Below are 18,625 nucleotides of genomic sequence, written 5' to 3'. Positions count from 1 at the left end.
TAATTCATGGGCTAATCTTCATTTTTGGGTGAACTATCCCTTCTTACTATATTTTCAGAGTGGTGTTTTTTTTTATAATATCCAGAAGTCTACAGAATAGTTATTTCCTAGTAAAATCAATTATTTTACTAGTAAACCATTTAGTTATTTAACTATTTCCTAGTAAAATCAATAAATAAAATGTACGGTTTATTGAATTAGTAGAGGGACATGTTGTCACTGACATAAGAAAAATAGTATTTCATAATAAAAATGAAAATCTTATGGCATCTTCCACAACATGCAACTGATAAACAACTCGTTAATTTAAAATCTATCTTAGTTTGATGACTTGAAAAATTTCACATTTGTTTTGAGTATGAATACAAAAAAACATGCTACTAGATAAATACGTTTACGATTTTGACAGAGAAAGCAAGCATAAATTCAACTGGACATTTGATTCAAAACCGTGACAATTTAACCAGCTTTCGGTGTTTAGCACTTTATGCAAAACCCGATTATCTATTATCTTTTTAAAGACTCGACAGCTAGTGAGTACAAACATACTGATTTCACGCACAACGGGAACAGAGAATCTCAATGTCATAAAGTAATTGATGAGCGTCCATGTGCGGCGCCAGTTCAACAGTTCGGCCCGTCAAACTTGCGAGAGATCACGTCATCATGTAACTGCTGCACAAGTGTCCAATGAGGGTCTCTTATGATGCGGAGTCATGGCGCTGACATGAGCAAGAGAAAACAGACACACTAGCAAAGTTAAACGCTAAATAGGGAAATAGGACAATTTATACCAATCTGTCAAACTATCCGAGGCGGATAGCAACCGAAATCGTTAACAGCTGGATTCGGTAAGTAGAAAAGCGTCAGGAACAGCCATTGTATGAAGGTGAAAATGTGACGCTTCTCGTGTTGTTTTTCTCAACCGAAGCAGACAAACAGCAGACGGTTATTGTGTCGGGAACCGATTTCATGTATGTTTCTGTAGTGATCATGACACTCAAGTCTTTGTGTTTAATTCAGTGGATTAAAAATATATTAGAAACGTTTCCGTTGTTACGTGAAGCCTCGTTGGTAGTTGGCAGTAGGTGAAGATGAGCAATGCATGACATTAACCATCAGGTCAAATCTTAAAATAGACTGGATTTTGAAGGTCTCTTGGCTATAGGCTGTATAGCAGAAAGGTCTGAAATGAAAATGGAAAAAAAAGGTCTGAAATGAAAAATGAAAGGGTAAAAGTAACAATCCCAAAGTACAATGTCTAAACATTAAAAAAAAAAAAAAAATCCGTAAATTTGTAAGCAAATAAATTTTATATGCAGTGCTGATGGTTCGATTGCTACCTACTTACCTATTTTTTGTTCAGTTTCAATTGAAGGTGAGAGTAGAGGAAGAGTTTTCAACATCTATAACTTGAAGAAATTTTATATAAAATCTTATTATATAGCTAAATATATAACAATATAATATAACACAATATGTGCGTATTTATGTATGTATGTATGTATATGTATGTGTATGTGTGTGTGTGTGTGTGTGTGTGTGTGTGTGTGTGTGTATACATACACTGATTCCCACCAAAGAAACAAATCCTATCTTAGCATAAATGTGATGGATTGATGGATTGAGGACTGGTTTAACTGTGTATATAGAGTGAAGCAATGCCTGATTGTGGTTGTCCTGAGGCCCAAACATGCTCTGCTCCTTTGGATTTATGCTGATGGAATGCAGAGCCATGGCAGCTGTGTTATGATGGACATCTCTCAGTCAGGTTGCAACATTAGACTGCAGGCCACTGGTGGGTTATAGAGAAACACAGGGTGTACAATGGCTCTCCAGATGGAAGAGGGGCCCTGAGGGGTTCATAAAGGGGTTTGTTATTCTAAAGTTGTACAGATGAAGATACAGAGAAGGTCCACTGGTTGCAAGGGTCCAGTAAACAGACACATTTGAAGTTCAGTCTAACTATATATAAATATTCAATAATGGTTTCGTTATGCTTATTGGGAAATATTTTGTCTTATAGATCAGGATTTTTAGTAATCTAATGTTTTAGAAAGCCCTAAAGTTGATATGGCAGCCCATACAACATCACAGAGATGCGTTTCCTGTGTATAGTCATGAATCATGTCTCATAAGTCATAACTATAGATCATGACACTGTATTGACAAGTCAGGAGAAGTCTTGTGTTGGTCACTGCCAGCCATGCTATTCTCAGACTGACTGGTAAACAGACTACTAGTAAGCAAATTGGTATGCAAGTTGCCTAATATGCAACACTGTGAGATGCTGCATTATGGAGAATATATATTGGCATCTAATGCATTCCAAAAATACCCAGCCTCTCGGAGCCCAGTACATGCACAAATGAATGCGTTATTCCTCAACCCTGCTATGCATAATGTAGGTCTCTCACTGAAAATTGTAGAGCTTTGCTGTTCAGAGCAGGTCTATTTCTCTGCAGTTTGTTGACCCTTTGGGGCCCCTCTCTCTCTCTCTCTCATTCTTTTTGATGAGCCAACCTTCATAAAACTTCACTGAGCTCAGCTGCCTAATGTCACATGGCTCTTCAGTATAAGCTATGCTTGTGTTATGCCTTCAAGGACTCATGTTTTCTGACCTGTTTTGATACCTGACCCTGTAGATGGAAATTTTATTTTAAACTCACACTGCCATCTAAACAATAAAAAAAAAAAAAAATCCGTAAATTTGTAAGCAAATAAATTTTATATGCAGTGCTGATGGTTCGATTGCTACCTACTTACCTATTTTTTGTTCAGTTTCAATTGAAGGTGAGAGTAGAGGAAGAGTTTTCAACATCTATAACTTGAAGAAATTTTATATAAAATCTTATTATATAGCTAAATATATAACAATATAATATAACACAATATGTGCGTATTTATGTATGTATGTATGTATATGTATGTGTATGTGTGTGTGTGTGTGTGTGTGTGTGTGTGTGTGTGTGTATACATACACTGATTCCCACCAAAGAAACAAATCCTATCTTAGCATAAATGTGATGGATTGATGGATTGAGGACTGGTTTAACTGTGTATATAGAGTGAAGCAATGCCTGATTGTGGTTGTCCTGAGGCCCAAACATGCTCTGCTCCTTTGGATTTATGCTGATGGAATGCAGAGCCATGGCAGCTGTGTTATGATGGACATCTCTCAGTCAGGTTGCAACATTAGACTGCAGGCCACTGGTGGGTTATAGAGAAACACAGGGTGTACAATGGCTCTCCAGATGGAAGAGGGGCCCTGAGGGGTTCATAAAGGGGTTTGTTATTCTAAAGTTGTACAGATGAAGATACAGAGAAGGTCCACTGGTTGCAAGGGTCCAGTAAACAGACACATTTGAAGTTCAGTCTAACTATATATAAATATTCAATAATGGTTTCGTTATGCTTATTGGGAAATATTTTGTCTTATAGATCAGGATTTTTAGTAATCTAATGTTTTAGAAAGCCCTAAAGTTGATATGGCAGCCCATACAACATCACAGAGATGCGTTTCCTGTGTATAGTCATGAATCATGTCTCATAAGTCATAACTATAGATCATGACACTGTATTGACAAGTCAGGAGAAGTCTTGTGTTGGTCACTGCCAGCCATGCTATTCTCAGACTGACTGGTAAACAGACTACTAGTAAGCAAATTGGTATGCAAGTTGCCTAATATGCAACACTGTGAGATGCTGCATTATGGAGAATATATATTGGCATCTAATGCATTCCAAAAATACCCAGCCTCTCGGAGCCCAGTACATGCACAAATGAATGCGTTATTCCTCAACCCTGCTATGCATAATGTAGGTCTCTCACTGAAAATTGTAGAGCTTTGCTGTTCAGAGCAGGTCTATTTCTCTGCAGTTTGTTGACCCTTTGGGGCCCCTCTCTCTCTCTCTCTCATTCTTTTTGATGAGCCAACCTTCATAAAACTTCACTGAGCTCAGCTGCCTAATGTCACATGGCTCTTCAGTATAAGCTATGCTTGTGTTATGCCTTCAAGGACTCATGTTTTCTGACCTGTTTTGATACCTGACCCTGTAGATGGAAATTTTATTTTAAACTCACACTGCCATTGAAAAATCCCTTACTTTAGCTACCTGCCTTGTGACTCTTGTTGAGAATAGAAATAGAATATAGAGGAGAAACAGTGTAGGGCATATTCATGCAGACTGCTAAATGCTCTTTCATTTTATGAAATAACTTGTGAGCAGAATATTGTATAATTTAGAATTTGTTCATCTTACTTTAAAAGGACTGTTTACCCAAAATACAAATTTTGTCAATTAGTTTTTCACCCTCATATCATATGTATTACTTTCTTCTTCTGTGAAGCACAACAGTAGATGTTAAGCAGAATGTCTGAGCTGCTTTTTTCCACGCATTGTAAGTGAATGGTAATTTATACTGCCAAGTAAAAAAAAAAAAAAAAAATTATTTTGTGTCTTCTGAAGTTATACAATAGCTTTTAATGATAAACAGACCAAAATATGAGTCGTTAAGACCCATTCACACTAAGGACCATAACTATAATGCTAACTATAACTGTGACATTTTAAAGGGGTCATATGATGTTGCTAAAAAGAACATTATTTGGTGTAATAAAATGTTTATGCGGTTTAAGGTTCAAAAAACACATTATTTTCCTCATACTGTACATTATTGTTTCTCCTTTATGCCCCGCCTTTCTGAAACGCGTTGATTTTTACAAAGCTCATCAGTCTGAAAAGCGAGGTGTGCTCTGATTGGCCTGCTATACAGTGCGTTGTAATTGGCCGAATACCTCAAGTGTGTGACAGAAATGTTACGCCCCTTACCATATTGTGATGCCCTGTCCGGCCGGAGCAACGAGACAAAAACATTAAAACCCATTATAAACGAGGCATTTGTTGCATCCAGTGGGGACATAATTACGGATTATAATGACTCATACTGTCTTTGTACAGTATGTGGAAAATAATGTGTTGGGTCCAGTAAACAGACACATTTGAAGTTCAGTCTAACTATATATAAATATTCAATAATGGTTTCGTTATGCTTATTGGGAAATATTTTGTCTTATAGATCAGGATTTTTAGTAATCTAATGTTTTAGAAAGCCCTAAAGTTGATATGGCAGCCCATACAACATCACAGAGATGCGTTTCCTGTGTATAGTCATGAATCATGTCTCATAAGTCATAACTATAGATCATGACACTGTATTGACAAGTCAGGAGAAGTCTTGTGTTGGTCACTGCCAGCCATGCTATTCTCAGACTGACTGGTAAACAGACTACTAGTAAGCAAATTGGTATGCAAGTTGCCTAATATGCAACACTGTGAGATGCTGCATTATGGAGAATATATATTGGCATCTAATGCATTCCAAAAATACCCAGCCTCTCGGAGCCCAGTACATGCACAAATGAATGCGTTATTCCTCAACCCTGCTATGCATAATGTAGGTCTCTCACTGAAAATTGTAGAGCTTTGCTGTTCAGAGCAGGTCTATTTCTCTGCAGTTTGTTGACCCTTTGGGGCCCCTCTCTCTCTCTCTCTCATTCTTTTTGATGAGCCAACCTTCATAAAACTTCACTGAGCTCAGCTGCCTAATGTCACATGGCTCTTCAGTATAAGCTATGCTTGTGTTATGCCTTCAAGGACTCATGTTTTCTGACCTGTTTTGATACCTGACCCTGTAGATGGAAATTTTATTTTAAACTCACACTGCCATTGAAAAATCCCTTACTTTAGCTACCTGCCTTGTGACTCTTGTTGAGAATAGAAATAGAATATAGAGGAGAAACAGTGTAGGGCATATTCATGCAGACTGCTAAATGCTCTTTCATTTTATGAAATAACTTGTGAGCAGAATATTGTATAATTTAGAATTTGTTCATCTTACTTTAAAAGGACTGTTTACCCAAAATACAAATTTTGTCAATTAGTTTTTCACCCTCATATCATATGTATTACTTTCTTCTTCTGTGAAGCACAACAGTAGATGTTAAGCAGAATGTCTGAGCTGCTTTTTTCCACGCATTGTAAGTGAATGGTAATTTATACTGCCAAGTAAAAAAAAAAAAAAAAAATTATTTTGTGTCTTCTGAAGTTATACAATAGCTTTTAATGATAAACAGACCAAAATATGAGTCGTTAAGACCCATTCACACTAAGGACCATAACTATAATGCTAACTATAACTGTGACATTTTAAAGGGGTCATATGATGTTGCTAAAAAGAACATTATTTGGTGTAATAAAATGTTTATGCGGTTTAAGGTTCAAAAAACACATTATTTTCCTCATACTGTACATTATTGTTTCTCCTTTATGCCCCGCCTTTCTGAAACGCGTTGATTTTTACAAAGCTCATCAGTCTGAAAAGCGAGGTGTGCTCTGATTGGCCTGCTATACAGTGCGTTGTAATTGGCCGAATACCTCAAGTGTGTGACAGAAATGTTACGCCCCTTACCATATTGTGATGCCCTGTCCGGCCGGAGCAACGAGACAAAAACATTAAAACCCATTATAAACGAGGCATTTGTTGCATCCAGTGGGGACATAATTACGGATTATAATGACTCATACTGTTTTTGTACAGTATGTGGAAAATAATGTGTTTTTTTTTACTTTAAACCGCATAAACACATTTCATTACACCAAATACACAAAATAATGTTCTTTTTAGCAGCATCATATGACCCCTTTAAGCATTTAAAGTGACATACAACATAACTGCATGGTATGCTTATAATAAATAGAACATTATCATAAACCGATGTGAATTCTAATGTAGTTACCGTTATTGGTGTAAATGGGCCTTTAATGTAGGCAAATGAGTTTGAGGGCTACAACAGAGAGAAAAATCTGTTTCTCACTCGACACTCACATACTGCCTTGAAAAACTTAGAATATAGCACACAACTTGTATACTACTGTGATACTTTTATTGTTCCTTTTTGTCCTTTTCACAAGTGATGTTTATATGGAAAAGATAATTGTTTCCTTTGTGCTTCAATGAAAAAAATAAACAATACTAATGGAATGACACGAGATTAAAGTAAATGATCACACAGTTTTATTTCTGGCTGAACTAGCCTTACCCTTTAAACCTACTTTAGATTTGTTGCTTTATGAGGAGTTACTCAGAGTGGAGAAGTTTCTGTAATCTCCAGTAAGTGAAGCTAAAGGGTGTGTGGAGACCCCCCCCCCCCCCCCCCCAGTTTGTGAAAATGGACACTGCTGGTGTATTTATAGACCAGACACGACGAGCACACGTTCTTAAGAGACCAACGGTTGCACACATTCGTCATAACCACATGATATTTGGTTCTAGAAGCTACTGTGTCCCTTTCACAAATTTAAACGCTTTGAGAAGATACACAGGTAGGCTGAAACTTCAATTTGGGTTTTTTTAGAACTTCACAAAGTCAAATGAGAAACTACTACTAAAACTCCTGTTCTCTCTTTAAAGATGAATCCAGAGTTCTGACCAGACGTACGCCAAGATAAATCCCGTAAGCTATGGAGAAACCAGTTTTACAAACACAGCCCTCTATGCTGCCCTTCTTCGATGCAGCCCACGCGGTCAACTTGCTTCGTGGCATCCATGAGCTCCGTGCCGAGCGCAAGTTCTTCGATGTCACGTTGTGCGCTGAAGGCAAAGAGTTCCACTGCCATCGAACTGTGCTAGCAGCTGCCAGCACCTACTTCCGTGCCATGTTTGCCGGTACACTGCGAGAGAGCGTCATGGACCGTGTGGTGCTACACGAAGTATCAGCTGAACTGTTGGGCCTCCTGGTGGACTTTTGCTACACGGGTTGCGTGACCGTCACACACGACAACGTGGACCTCCTGCTCAAGACAGCGGACCTCTTCCAGTTCCCATCCGTCAAAGAAGCATGCTGTGCATTCCTGGAGCAGAGACTTGATGTTTCCAACTGCTTGGAAATCCTGGACTTCGCAGAGGCTTACGCCTGTTCTGAACTAGCAGCTAGCGCTCGCCGTTTCGTGCTGAGAAACATTGTGGAGCTGGCGAAGAGCATGGACTTTGAACGACTGTCGTGGAAGCGGCTGCTGGAGTTTGTGTCTGATGACGGACTGTGTGTGGATAAGGAAGAAACGGCATACCAGATTGCCGTGCGCTGGGTTAAAGCCGACTTGCAGCACCGGTTGCATTACTGGCCTGAGTTGTTGCAGCAAGTACGCCTGCCGTTTGTTCGCCGTTTCTATCTTCTGGCCCACGTAGAGAGTGATCCACTGGTCTACTTGTCGCCAGCCTGTTTACGGTTAGTCAGCGAGGCACGCAGCTTTCAGTCTTACGAATATGACCGGCATGACCGACCCAGTCATCGAATGCGCCCACGTCCGTCCACCGGCCTGGCCGAAATTCTGGTGGTGGTAGGAGGATGTGATCAAGACTGTGATGAGCTTGTTACTGTGGATTGTTACAACCCACAGACCGGACAGTGGAGATACTTAGCAGAATTCCCAGACCACCTTGGAGGTGGCTACAGCATAGCCGCCCTGGGCAGTGACATATACGTGACAGGTTAGTACAATGATGACGTTTCCTTGTGGGACAAAGTCATACTCAACAAGCAGGTTCAACTTGTGCCGTAATTATTTCATGCTAAGGTGAAAGAAAGCACAAATCCCCCGGCAGGCTCAGAGTGTCCTTCTTTCCAAACTGTTTACAACATGGCAGCCAATGTATAAATAAACCCCTGTATATTCAGCTATGCAAGAGTGTGGTGATGGGACATAATGTTCTGCCAGATCAGCAGTGACTAATGTGATTTCAGGAGACATAAACGTTACCTTCAGATACGGACAATGTTTCAATCGAGAAACCATCTCATGCGGTTAAATGATGCTTCTATTCTAAGTAGTCCTTTGCTGTTATGTAAGTGGTGTATAAAAAGGTGAATGAGCACTGACTATGGAATTCAACAGTTCCGGTTCCAATTCCACATGATTCTGGTTATTTAATGATACTTTTACTATTTTCAAGTAATATTTGGTAAAAAGTAAATACAATTCCATTACAAATGATCATTTCAATATAAATTTGAAAGGATTCTTCCATAAGGTGCATTTACACCGGCATTTTAATGACTTTAAGGATTCCAATAACAAGCCTTAACTGTTTATTAAATAACATTGCTTAGAAAACAAAATTTTTTAATATATTTCAATCATTTTTTTTAATAATATTTCTAGCTAAACACATAATGTGTATTTATACTACATGTAAAATGAACAACCAGTCAATAACTGCATTGATTTAAGTCGAAGGATTAGTTCATCCAAAAATTACAATTTTGTAATTTTCTCACCCTCATGTCATTCCAAAGCTGTAATAGTTTCTTTCTTATGTTGAACAAAAAAGAAGATATTTTGAAGACCCAAACAGTCCCCATTGACTTCCATAGTAGGGAAAGAAGGACAGTGGGCCATCAACTGTTTGGTTACCAGCATTCTTCAAAATATATTCTTTTGTGTTCAACATAAGAAATACAGGTTTGGAACGACCTGACGGTGAGTAAATGATGACAAAACTTTTCATTTTCAGGTAACCTATACCTTTAGGGTGCAATGACTTTTACCATTGTAATTTTCACAGACAAACTCCAGTAATTTCAGTAGGAATCCACAATCTCGAATTTTGCATGAGAGATTTCTCTAGTCTACTCAGATTTTGAAATAGGTTCAAGAAAGCTGCTTGGTTTGAATGTGACTTTCCAAGAGCTGTGCTTCATAGTTCGCCACACTACTGACAATAATAACGAATATTTTTTTGCTGAAATTTCTCTAATATGTCCACACCTTTAGTTGTAAGCTGTATGTTTGATTCACTAAAAAGATGAACTGATTCTCAGAAGTAATTAATTCTGTAATCAGGCTACACAAGCCTGCAAACAACCGTTAACCGAATCAAACAATCCCAATTTATAGCAGTAACCCTGAAGAGTGACACAATGTTAGTCTATTAGTGTAGGCAAGTTTGAAAAATAGGGTTGATAAATGATAGGAAAGAACATCTATTCTATTTTTGTCTGTTTGGTATTGTGTTTAAGCTTTCAAACCTGCTTCATTTACGACAGGCGGTTCAGATGGATCACGTCTGTATGATTGCGTTTGGCGATACAACTCCAGTGTGAATGAGTGGACGGAGGTCTCCCCCATGCTGAAAGCCAGAGAGTACCACAGCTCCTGCGTCCTGAAGGGTCAACTCTATGTGGTAGCCTCTGACAGCACAGAGCGTTACGATCATACTCTAGATTGCTGGGAGGCCCTTCCGCCCATGCCACATCCCATGGATAACTGTTCTACTACAGCGTGTAGGGGACGACTCTACGCCATCGGCTGTTTAACCGGAGAGGACACAATGGCAATTCAGTGCTACGATGCTGAAAGCAACTGCTGGTCACTAGTGAACAATGGAGAACTGCCTCCTTGGTCCTTTGCCCCCAAATCAGTGACCTTAAATGGGTTGATCTACTTTGTAAGGTAAGGCGCTCAGTTTTTTCTCACAATTTTAAATATCCAGTTTCTAATGATACGCAGAAAAAAGAAACAATAAAGGAAGTGAGGTTTCCATGTTTCTCATGACAACGGTTTTGTTTCAGGGATGATTCGGCAGAAGTAGATGTCTTCAACCCACAGAAAAACGATTGGGATAAGATTAGTCCCATGACACAAGTATGTCAATTTGAACTTGTTTCACTCTTTTAAGGTGCAATCACATTTACCATTGTTTAACAAATTTTCACAGGTCAAATTTAGTCATTTTAATACTAATCCACGTGATCTGATATTTCACTTGAGGACGAAACATTTTTCCATACAGATTTTGCATCAGGTTTAAAGTTGGCCATTGCATCACTATTGACAATGGACCCTTTTGCTTGTGAAATTTTGCTAACGTGACCACACCTTTGATGACATTTTACAACCTGAACTGACCTTGTCATAAAAAAGTTCAAATGATCTGATTTCATCCCACTCTCACAAGAAAATGTGACTATTGTACCTAGTGTCGATTTATTTATTTTTTTTAAGGAAAAAAAGTAAGTACCTCTAAAACCAGGGGTACTCAACAGGCGGCCCGTCTGCATTAATTTTGTGGCCTGCGTCATGCTGAAGATCAATGTATTTTTATTACAATTTGCACTAAAAAAAATATTAGCCAGTTTGATTTTTTTATTAAATGTATACAATCGCAGTAGTAAAAGCTGCTTGATCTCTGTCTGCAAGTGCTGTAACTAACGTGCAATTAAAAAGCGACACAATTTAATTTAAGTCCAAACTATTTAAAAGAGAAGCATTGTCCAACAAAAGCAGACATTTAATAACATGATTTTACTTTTTTGAAATAACATTTGTGATCTGATGTGTGGATTTTGTCACAGAACGAGGCAGATAATATATTATATATGGAAATAAAGGCTATGTCGATTAGCATTGGATTATTATTATGATATAACACCCTTAAACCATTGTTGCATCTTATGTTTACGGTCTATATTGTTGGATATTTAAATACATAGATCGCAAACAGATTCAATCACCCACGCAATCTTGTTCATAATTGACAATGATTCAACTATTCAACTATACTACTGTAAAGGCTTGTTCACACTATCGCGCGCGATTATCGCCGACGTTTAACGCCTCGTGACTAAACAAAGGGCGCCAATGTGAGTGTGCACACCAACGTGCAAAACGCAAGGCGTAAAAGCATTTTTTATTTTTTTTTAAACGCCTCAGGCTCGTTTTTTGGGTTTGATGCGCCGCGTTAAAAACTGGCCGACCAATGAGATTGCCGCTTTTGTTCACCTGCCTGGAGCTGCTGAAGTTACAGTAAAACACGACTTGCGCTCAAGCACGGTCTTGCAGAGCACACATTGATACCTAACGACGAAGAGGAAGTAAGTAGACCAAGAAGATGCATCGAGGCAAGATGAATGTAGAGCTGCTGGTCTCATTGGTGTCTGAACACAAAGGGCTTTATGACAAACGCGACAGCGACTGCAAAAATCTCGATAAGAGAGAGTTGTTATGGAGAGGAATTGCAGATCAAATAGGATTCGATGTGTACCGGGGTATTTCTGTTTTTCATTAAGCGCCATCTAATGTAAGGGAGTGAATTTGCACGTTCACTCGGCTCATCGCCAGTGAAAATCACTTGGGTATGAACACAAAAGACGCATCGAAAAATGTTGGCGATAAGTGCGCGCGATAATCGTCCCGGTGTGTACGAGGCTTAACATTCAAATCTGCGTTCGCGCTGCCACTGACCAGAGAGCATTTATATGAAACATCTTTACAAAGTCTTTTGTATCGTTATTTCTGTGTTACAAACATTCAAATAATCACAGAAGTACTGGAATAAAAGTTTGGATATAAACACTGCTGTCTACAGAAGCGATCGAAATAGAATAAAGTAACCTTTTTGAAAGTGACAATGCTTAAAATAAAGATTGTATCAATTACAATGTAATGCCAGCAGGTGGAGACAATTGACTTAAAATGAGACTAGTTCGAAAAACGTTGATTCATTCAGGAATGAAACAAGTGAAGTCTTTTTTGAGCAAGTCATGAAGTTATGAGCTATGAATCATTTGTTTAACTTGTTTTTATCAATTTGTTGAATATTGTATTCTATAAATAGACTGCAGCAATTTTTACTAGAAACTAACATGTTTCTTACATGTAACATGTAAATAACATGTTATTTTGATTAGTTGTCATTTAGTTTTTTTTCAGAATCATGGTGGGAAAATAGTGCTATTTTAAAAATAAAATATTGATACAATATAGTTAATATAAATATGAAAAATAATACTACTTTCTAAAGAAATTTGTGAACTATATTTGCTCAAGAATGTTTTTAGTTTTAGCATTTTGAGTTTGATCAATCCTCTGAGTATGAATGCATTTTTTTTGCATCAAATCCAATTTTTTGTTCCAGATTTTTACTATATATATATATATATATATATATATATATATTTATATATATTCATGCTCAGTGTTAATTTAAATAGGACAAACACGACTTAGATAAGTAATAAACTGTATTTCTACATCAGTAAATCTGCAAATATTGTCTTAAATAAAGTCTGATGATGCAAATTGTAATTTGTGGCCCTTCGCATTTTATGTAGTTTAAATGCAGCCCGCTTGGTCTCTGAACTTGAGAACCCCTGCTCTAAACAACCGTCACTAGGGCACAAGCAGATTGAATAAAAAACTATTTATATTAATTAGCTACCAACTCAAAAAACAAATTGCCATGAAATTTGGTTGGATATTTTAGGAGACTCGCTGACCTCAACCAGTCATGAGGGTCTGCGGGGGTCCTATCTATGATATAATTTCCAGTTTTAAGATTTTTTTTCTCTTTTCATTTCTGCATGTTGTTTGGACGATGTTTTCCTGGCAACACCACATATCTTGGATTTGAAAGACAAAAGTTTTCAAAAATTAAAAAGCGCTTTATTTAATTCAAATTTCAAACCAAAAATAATTACTAATTAATAGAGTTTTGTATTAATTTTTTCTAACAAATAATTATATAAAAAAATAATAATAATAATAATAAAAGATCCCAAGATTTTCTTTTCTTTTAATTTGATATTATTTGCTATGATTAATCATATTAATATGATTTTTGTTTTTCTTTTTTGATACCAGGACAGTTGTATTACACTCAAAAAATATAAAAATGTTCATTCAAAAACTAAAAACATGATCATAAAACAGGTGTATTTAAATCACTATGTATAAATTGCATTTTTATAGGGTTTTTTGAACAATTTAATAGGACAATATATGAGCATCACATCATTGACTCACATTAGGCATTCACACAGATAACTAAAAAGTCTCACCTTCCACAGGTTCATGTTGGAGGCAGTGTAGCAGCCCTGGGCGGTCGACTCTATGTGTCCGGTGGCTATGACGACACTTTCGAGCTATCTGATGTGGTGGAGGTCTACGACCCCTCTACTCGATCTTGGACCCCAGCTGGCCGGCTCCCCCAGCCCACCTTCTGGCATGGAAGTGTCAGCATATTCCGACAGTTCATGCCTCTTGTTCCAAGCACCTTCGAACCCATCGACATACCTGAGGCCAACGCCATCCACCTCCACAGACACCACCGCAACCAGGCACTTCACAACCACAACAACAATGTCAATCAGAACCGCAACCAAGATGTCAATGAAGTGCATTGAGAACTTTTCGAAACATGAGACTGAAGGTTATTCAATGTGATGTTGCTACTAGGTGTTTTGCACTTTATGACATATTCCCCTCAACTGGGCAGCAAAGGGAGCTGGTGAATGGACAATGTTTGCATTATTTCTCCCTGTAACTCAGTGTTACTACAGCTTTAATTGTTGCATGCATTTCTAATGCTGACTGTGTTTACCTTGAACAGAGACTGACTGATGAAATAGTGAAATCATGTTTGGCGAATATCAAGCAATCCATACCATGGAAATTGCATGAAGGTTATGATCATTTTTCTTTTTTAATTTATTTTATAATTCAGCATGGACCTCCTAAAGTGATCTACAGCATTGCAACTTCAAGTCAACATCCACAAAAAATATAATACAAATGACATAACCTAATGTGAAGTAAAATTGCTTTTTAAAAAATATATAATTTTGAGACCCAATCATTCCAAAAGGCGAAAGTAGCGTGATTCGACAGGATTCTGCAATGTGGATAACAAATGTTATTTTATAGACACAGTGAAAAGTCTGAAATTAAATATTTAGGAGAATTCAAGATTTTCCAAAAACAACATAATTTTTTGACAGATAAACATAACTGTGTCCCAGCATAACCCATTGTTTAATATTCATCTTGCTAGAATTACATATTTCAGACAATCTAGCGTGCATGCAGTGATCACATTTTTTGTGAATTTGTATCCGACTTGCTTTTCAACTCATATTTTAATATTAAATTACGTTTATTATCTAGTCATAGTTTATTTTAAAGGAAGGTGTGTTACAGTTTATGAGAAACATCTTGTGTTTATTAAGCTGTCTTAATAAATGTATTGATGTCATGAAGACAACATGAGGAATGAATGAAGGTATTGTATTTTTATGTCAAATTGTATTCAGATGCTGTACTAATAACTGGAAGTAGTAATTAAGTATCTCGTTATTCTTGAGTAAATGTATGTGTTTGACGATACACGCTTAAGCGGTACTTGATGTTTATTTTATTTTTCTTACAAAATGTTTAGTTTGTTTTGTAGCCAAAATCATTCGTACGATACAGACAAGGCGATGATTTGTGTAATGTTTGTTTGTGTGGTCAATCAATAAATAACTGCCAGGCCAGCACTGTTACTTGTTGTGCTTTTCTTGTGTATATGTAGTAAGATCACAATTACAGGAGAGCTGTCCGACATACAGTTTTAAGGTTCAAATGTTCTGCGCAGCCCTTCAGATTTGTTAGATATATACAATTTTCCATCGAGTTAGAATTATGACAATATTAGAATGGTTTATTCCATTAAATCAAAAGTATACATGAAGCTCATGACTGTTTTCTTGTTTTATAATAGTCTTACAAGAACTTTGGTCAAATGTTGTTGTATCCAATTTTGTCAAACATCTTGTAACTTCAAGTGCAAGTACAAATAAGAGAGGCATAGTGCATTCGTTTTTCATTATATAATAAAAAGCTTTTAAGTTGTCTGTCCATCCAAACAGCGATAGAACATTTTCAATTAATAGTTGTAGACAGTCTTACTGAAAAACGTTGGTTAACCGATAAACATTTTTGCAGAAGCTAGGTTCAAATGAATTTTACTGACTCCGGTAGGCAATCTATTGATCACAAAAATGTAGTTATGGAAATGCTTGATACAACCAGGTCCACTGAAATGTTCTTTGAAGATAATAAATTAATGCAAGAAAGCTATTTATTTACAATGTCTCATTAATCATGTCGATCTAAACCCGTAAGACCTTTGTTCATCTTTTTGTGTGCAAAGAAAACAAAAATAATGACCGACACATGCGCATTGCTTTCCTCTGCTTGTAATCAAGGTGAATTCTACGTTAGCAGCACCAGACGCATGCGTCAATAATGGCAGAGGACTGTCCCGGAAGAGAAGAAGTCATTGAATAAAGTCATTCATTTATTTTATTTGCGCACAAAAATTACAGTTGGACCATGGACTATTTTAACGATGTCCTTACTACCTGTCTGTGCCTTGATCGTGGTAGGATCCTTGCTGTCTATGGAGGGTTAGAGAGCTCTCGGATTTCATCAAAAATATCTTAATTTGTGTTACGAAGACGAACGAAGGTCTTACGTGTTTGGATCGACATGAGGGTGAGGAAATAATGACAGAATTGTCATTTTTGGATGAACTAACCCTTTAAACTGCATACTTTGTTGCTCTGGAGTCAATAAGTCCCTTCATTTAGACTTTCCCATCAGCTGCAGAGCTGGGCAGTTCCACCACCACACTGGACTGATGGATGGGGTATGCATCGGTCACCAGCAGGGTCTGCTCCATCACATCTGCTACAGTGAACGGAGTCTGCTCCACTCCACCATCAGTCCTTCCAGTCTCAGTCTGTTCACCACTCACTGCTCCATCAGTCACTGAACATGTGGCCTGCTCTCCTCCTGTTCCTCCAGCAGAGATGACCTGTTCCACCACAACCACCTCTGGCTGGATAACTAGGTTAACCATGTCTGCTGGTTCAGCCTGAGCCTCTGCCTGGCTGGGAGGACTAGATGAAGCAGCTGCACTCTCGTCCTCCACTACCAGGTTACGTAAGCGTCTCTGTCTGGGGTTGTAGTTCTCCACACGGTTGTGGATCTGTGAGTGTCGTCGCAAATGCGCCTGTCAAAAGCAGGATAGAGATGCTGAGATCTTAGACATCAAGTAGGAAATGTAAAAGTAATTTTTCTGATATATGTTAATCCATAGATACATCTAATTCATACCTGTCTGGTGAACTTGTAACCACATTCAGTACACTCAAATTTTCTCATGCCTTTGTGACGTCGTACATGAACACGGAGCTGCTCAATGGCTGATGGGGTATTATGGGATATTTAATTATTATTATTTAATAAATACATGTTTTTTATGTAGTATACATTATACAAGAGGGGTGTGTGTGTGTGTATCAATTTAGATATTAGAAGATATCTAGATATTTAGAAAAAATATTAAACTATATATATAAGCAATAAAAATATAAACTATATATAAGCAATCATTATATATTATACAGCAGTGTTTCCCAACCTTTTTTAGTCGCAGCACCCTTTGGAAATTTTAACAAACTTGTGGTACCCTACAAAATTAATTTTGTCACAATATTTGAATTTCTAACTTCGATATGATAATTTGAAAAGTATAGATATTCGGTACAACAGAGAAGAACTGCAGAATATAATGTCATACAGATATTTTTAATATTATTTAAAAAATGTGTCCATCAATGGTGGCAATCAGTAGGCTAATTTCTAATGAAGAGACCAATTTACATGACAGATTTTAATGTAGGATTTTATACATATGTAAACATTTAATTACCATTATAACTAGCTATCTCACAAATTTTTGCTCACTCAGTGTTTTTTTAATTTTACAGTGGGGTAATTTTGGTGAATAAAAATTGAATAAAAAATGACAAGTAAGCAGTCAGTAATAAAATAAGAACAAATAAAGAAATTAATAATGATAGCACAAATAAAAAATAACGATAGGCCTTCGAATTAAATAAATTGCTTTTTAGTTTTTCAGGTAGGTCTAACAGTAGGGTTAAGATATTTCACTTTTTTTTTTTTACCAATTATCCAAATAATGTTTAGTCCTAGAAAGCTATTATTATCAGAACACGCGAGCATAACAGCGGTTAGCAGATCAATGAATGAGAGGGCAGCGTTACCAGAGTTGCCCATAGCAGGCTATACCACACCATGTTACAACAGAGTAGAGCTATTGCAGACAGAAACAATACTGTACTAGGCCTACATCGATGTTTCCTGACAGCTCAATTTTTGTGTGGACTTTGCTGTTCCGATTCACATGAACGGTATACGAGTGGAGCGACTGAGCGGAGCGCACACACATAGAGCGGGATAATACGCAGAGCGTCACACCACGTGACAGTGAAACCTGAGCGGTGAACTAATTTTCGGCAGCTGAAATTTCGGTGCATCTCTAATTATTGGCGACATCAGAAATGGATATTATATAATAGATGCTTTTTTGAACATTTTAGCAATTTAAAAATATTAAAAAATGATTTTTTTACACGGCACCCCTGCTCTCGACAGACGGCACCCCGGTTGGGAAACACTGTTATACAGTATAGAAATGTTTTATTATATTTGTTATATATATATATATGTATTATAATTAATATAATATACAATAATAATTATTATTGTTTTGACATTAATGAAAATAATATTTGTTGCCAAATAAAATAAAATATATTTATTTATAAAATAAATATATTTATGTTGTCATAAATGTCATAATTTAAATAAAATGTTTATTTTAATGTAATAAATAAATGTTAATTAATGTAGTATAAATTATATATAAATTGTGTTT

The 18,625-nt window shown here is 37.0% G+C and overlaps 2 protein-coding genes across 4 annotated transcripts in view; one reads left to right on the top strand and one right to left on the bottom strand.

The window, feature by feature from the left end:
* Positions 1 to 643: 643 nt before the first annotated feature.
* LOC107591074 (kelch-like protein 21) lies at positions 644 to 14,633 on the top strand. Of its 3 annotated transcripts, none has more exons than XM_016280077.1 (5): positions 644 to 851; positions 7,475 to 8,551; positions 10,107 to 10,512; positions 10,632 to 10,704; positions 13,908 to 14,633. In XM_016280077.1, exons 2-5 carry the CDS (start codon positions 7,525 to 7,527, stop codon positions 14,241 to 14,243), a joined length of 1,842 nt encoding a protein of 613 aa, XP_016135563.1. In that variant the 5' UTR covers positions 644 to 851; positions 7,475 to 7,524; the 3' UTR covers positions 14,244 to 14,633. The 3 variants fall into 3 exon arrangements, with proteins under 3 accessions (XP_016135563.1, XP_016135565.1, XP_016135564.1); XM_016280079.1 differs by lacking the exon at positions 644 to 851 and adding an exon at positions 6,964 to 7,386; XM_016280078.1 differs by lacking the exon at positions 644 to 851 and having other exon boundaries at positions 7,397 to 8,551.
* Positions 14,634 to 16,368: 1,735 nt separating this feature from the next.
* LOC107591072 (zinc finger and BTB domain-containing protein 48-like) overlaps positions 16,369 to 18,625 on the bottom strand; it is a 7,316-nt gene continuing 5,059 nt past the window's right edge. Inside the window, exons 10-11 of the mRNA XM_016280074.1 lie at positions 16,999 to 17,087; positions 16,369 to 16,894 (exon numbers count right to left, since the gene is read on the bottom strand). Of these exons, the coding sequence (XP_016135560.1) occupies positions 16,466 to 16,894; positions 16,999 to 17,087 (518 nt within the window). The 3' untranslated portion in view covers positions 16,369 to 16,465. The remainder of the gene's footprint in view (positions 16,895 to 16,998; positions 17,088 to 18,625) is intronic.

Source organism: Sinocyclocheilus grahami, unplaced genomic scaffold (assembly GCF_001515645.1).
Source record: "Sinocyclocheilus grahami isolate Dianchi unplaced genomic scaffold, SAMN03320097.WGS_v1.1 scaffold137.1, whole genome shotgun sequence".
Classification (NCBI taxonomy): Eukaryota; Metazoa; Chordata; class Actinopteri; order Cypriniformes; family Cyprinidae; genus Sinocyclocheilus; species Sinocyclocheilus grahami.
This window is presented reverse-complemented; position numbering and strand designations above follow the sequence as displayed.

Bases quoted from the DNA above. Each gene is read 5' to 3' on its own strand.
- LOC107591074 (XM_016280077.1), top strand. From the start codon at position 7,525: ATGGAGAAACCAGTTTTACAAACACAGCCCTCTATGCTGCCCTTCTTC. The intron at 8,552-10,106 runs GTTAGTACAATG...CATTTACGACAG, and splicing joins CAGTGACATATACGTGACAG to GCGGTTCAGATGGATCACGT. The intron at 10,705-13,907 runs GTATGTCAATTT...CACCTTCCACAG, and splicing joins AGATTAGTCCCATGACACAA to GTTCATGTTGGAGGCAGTGT.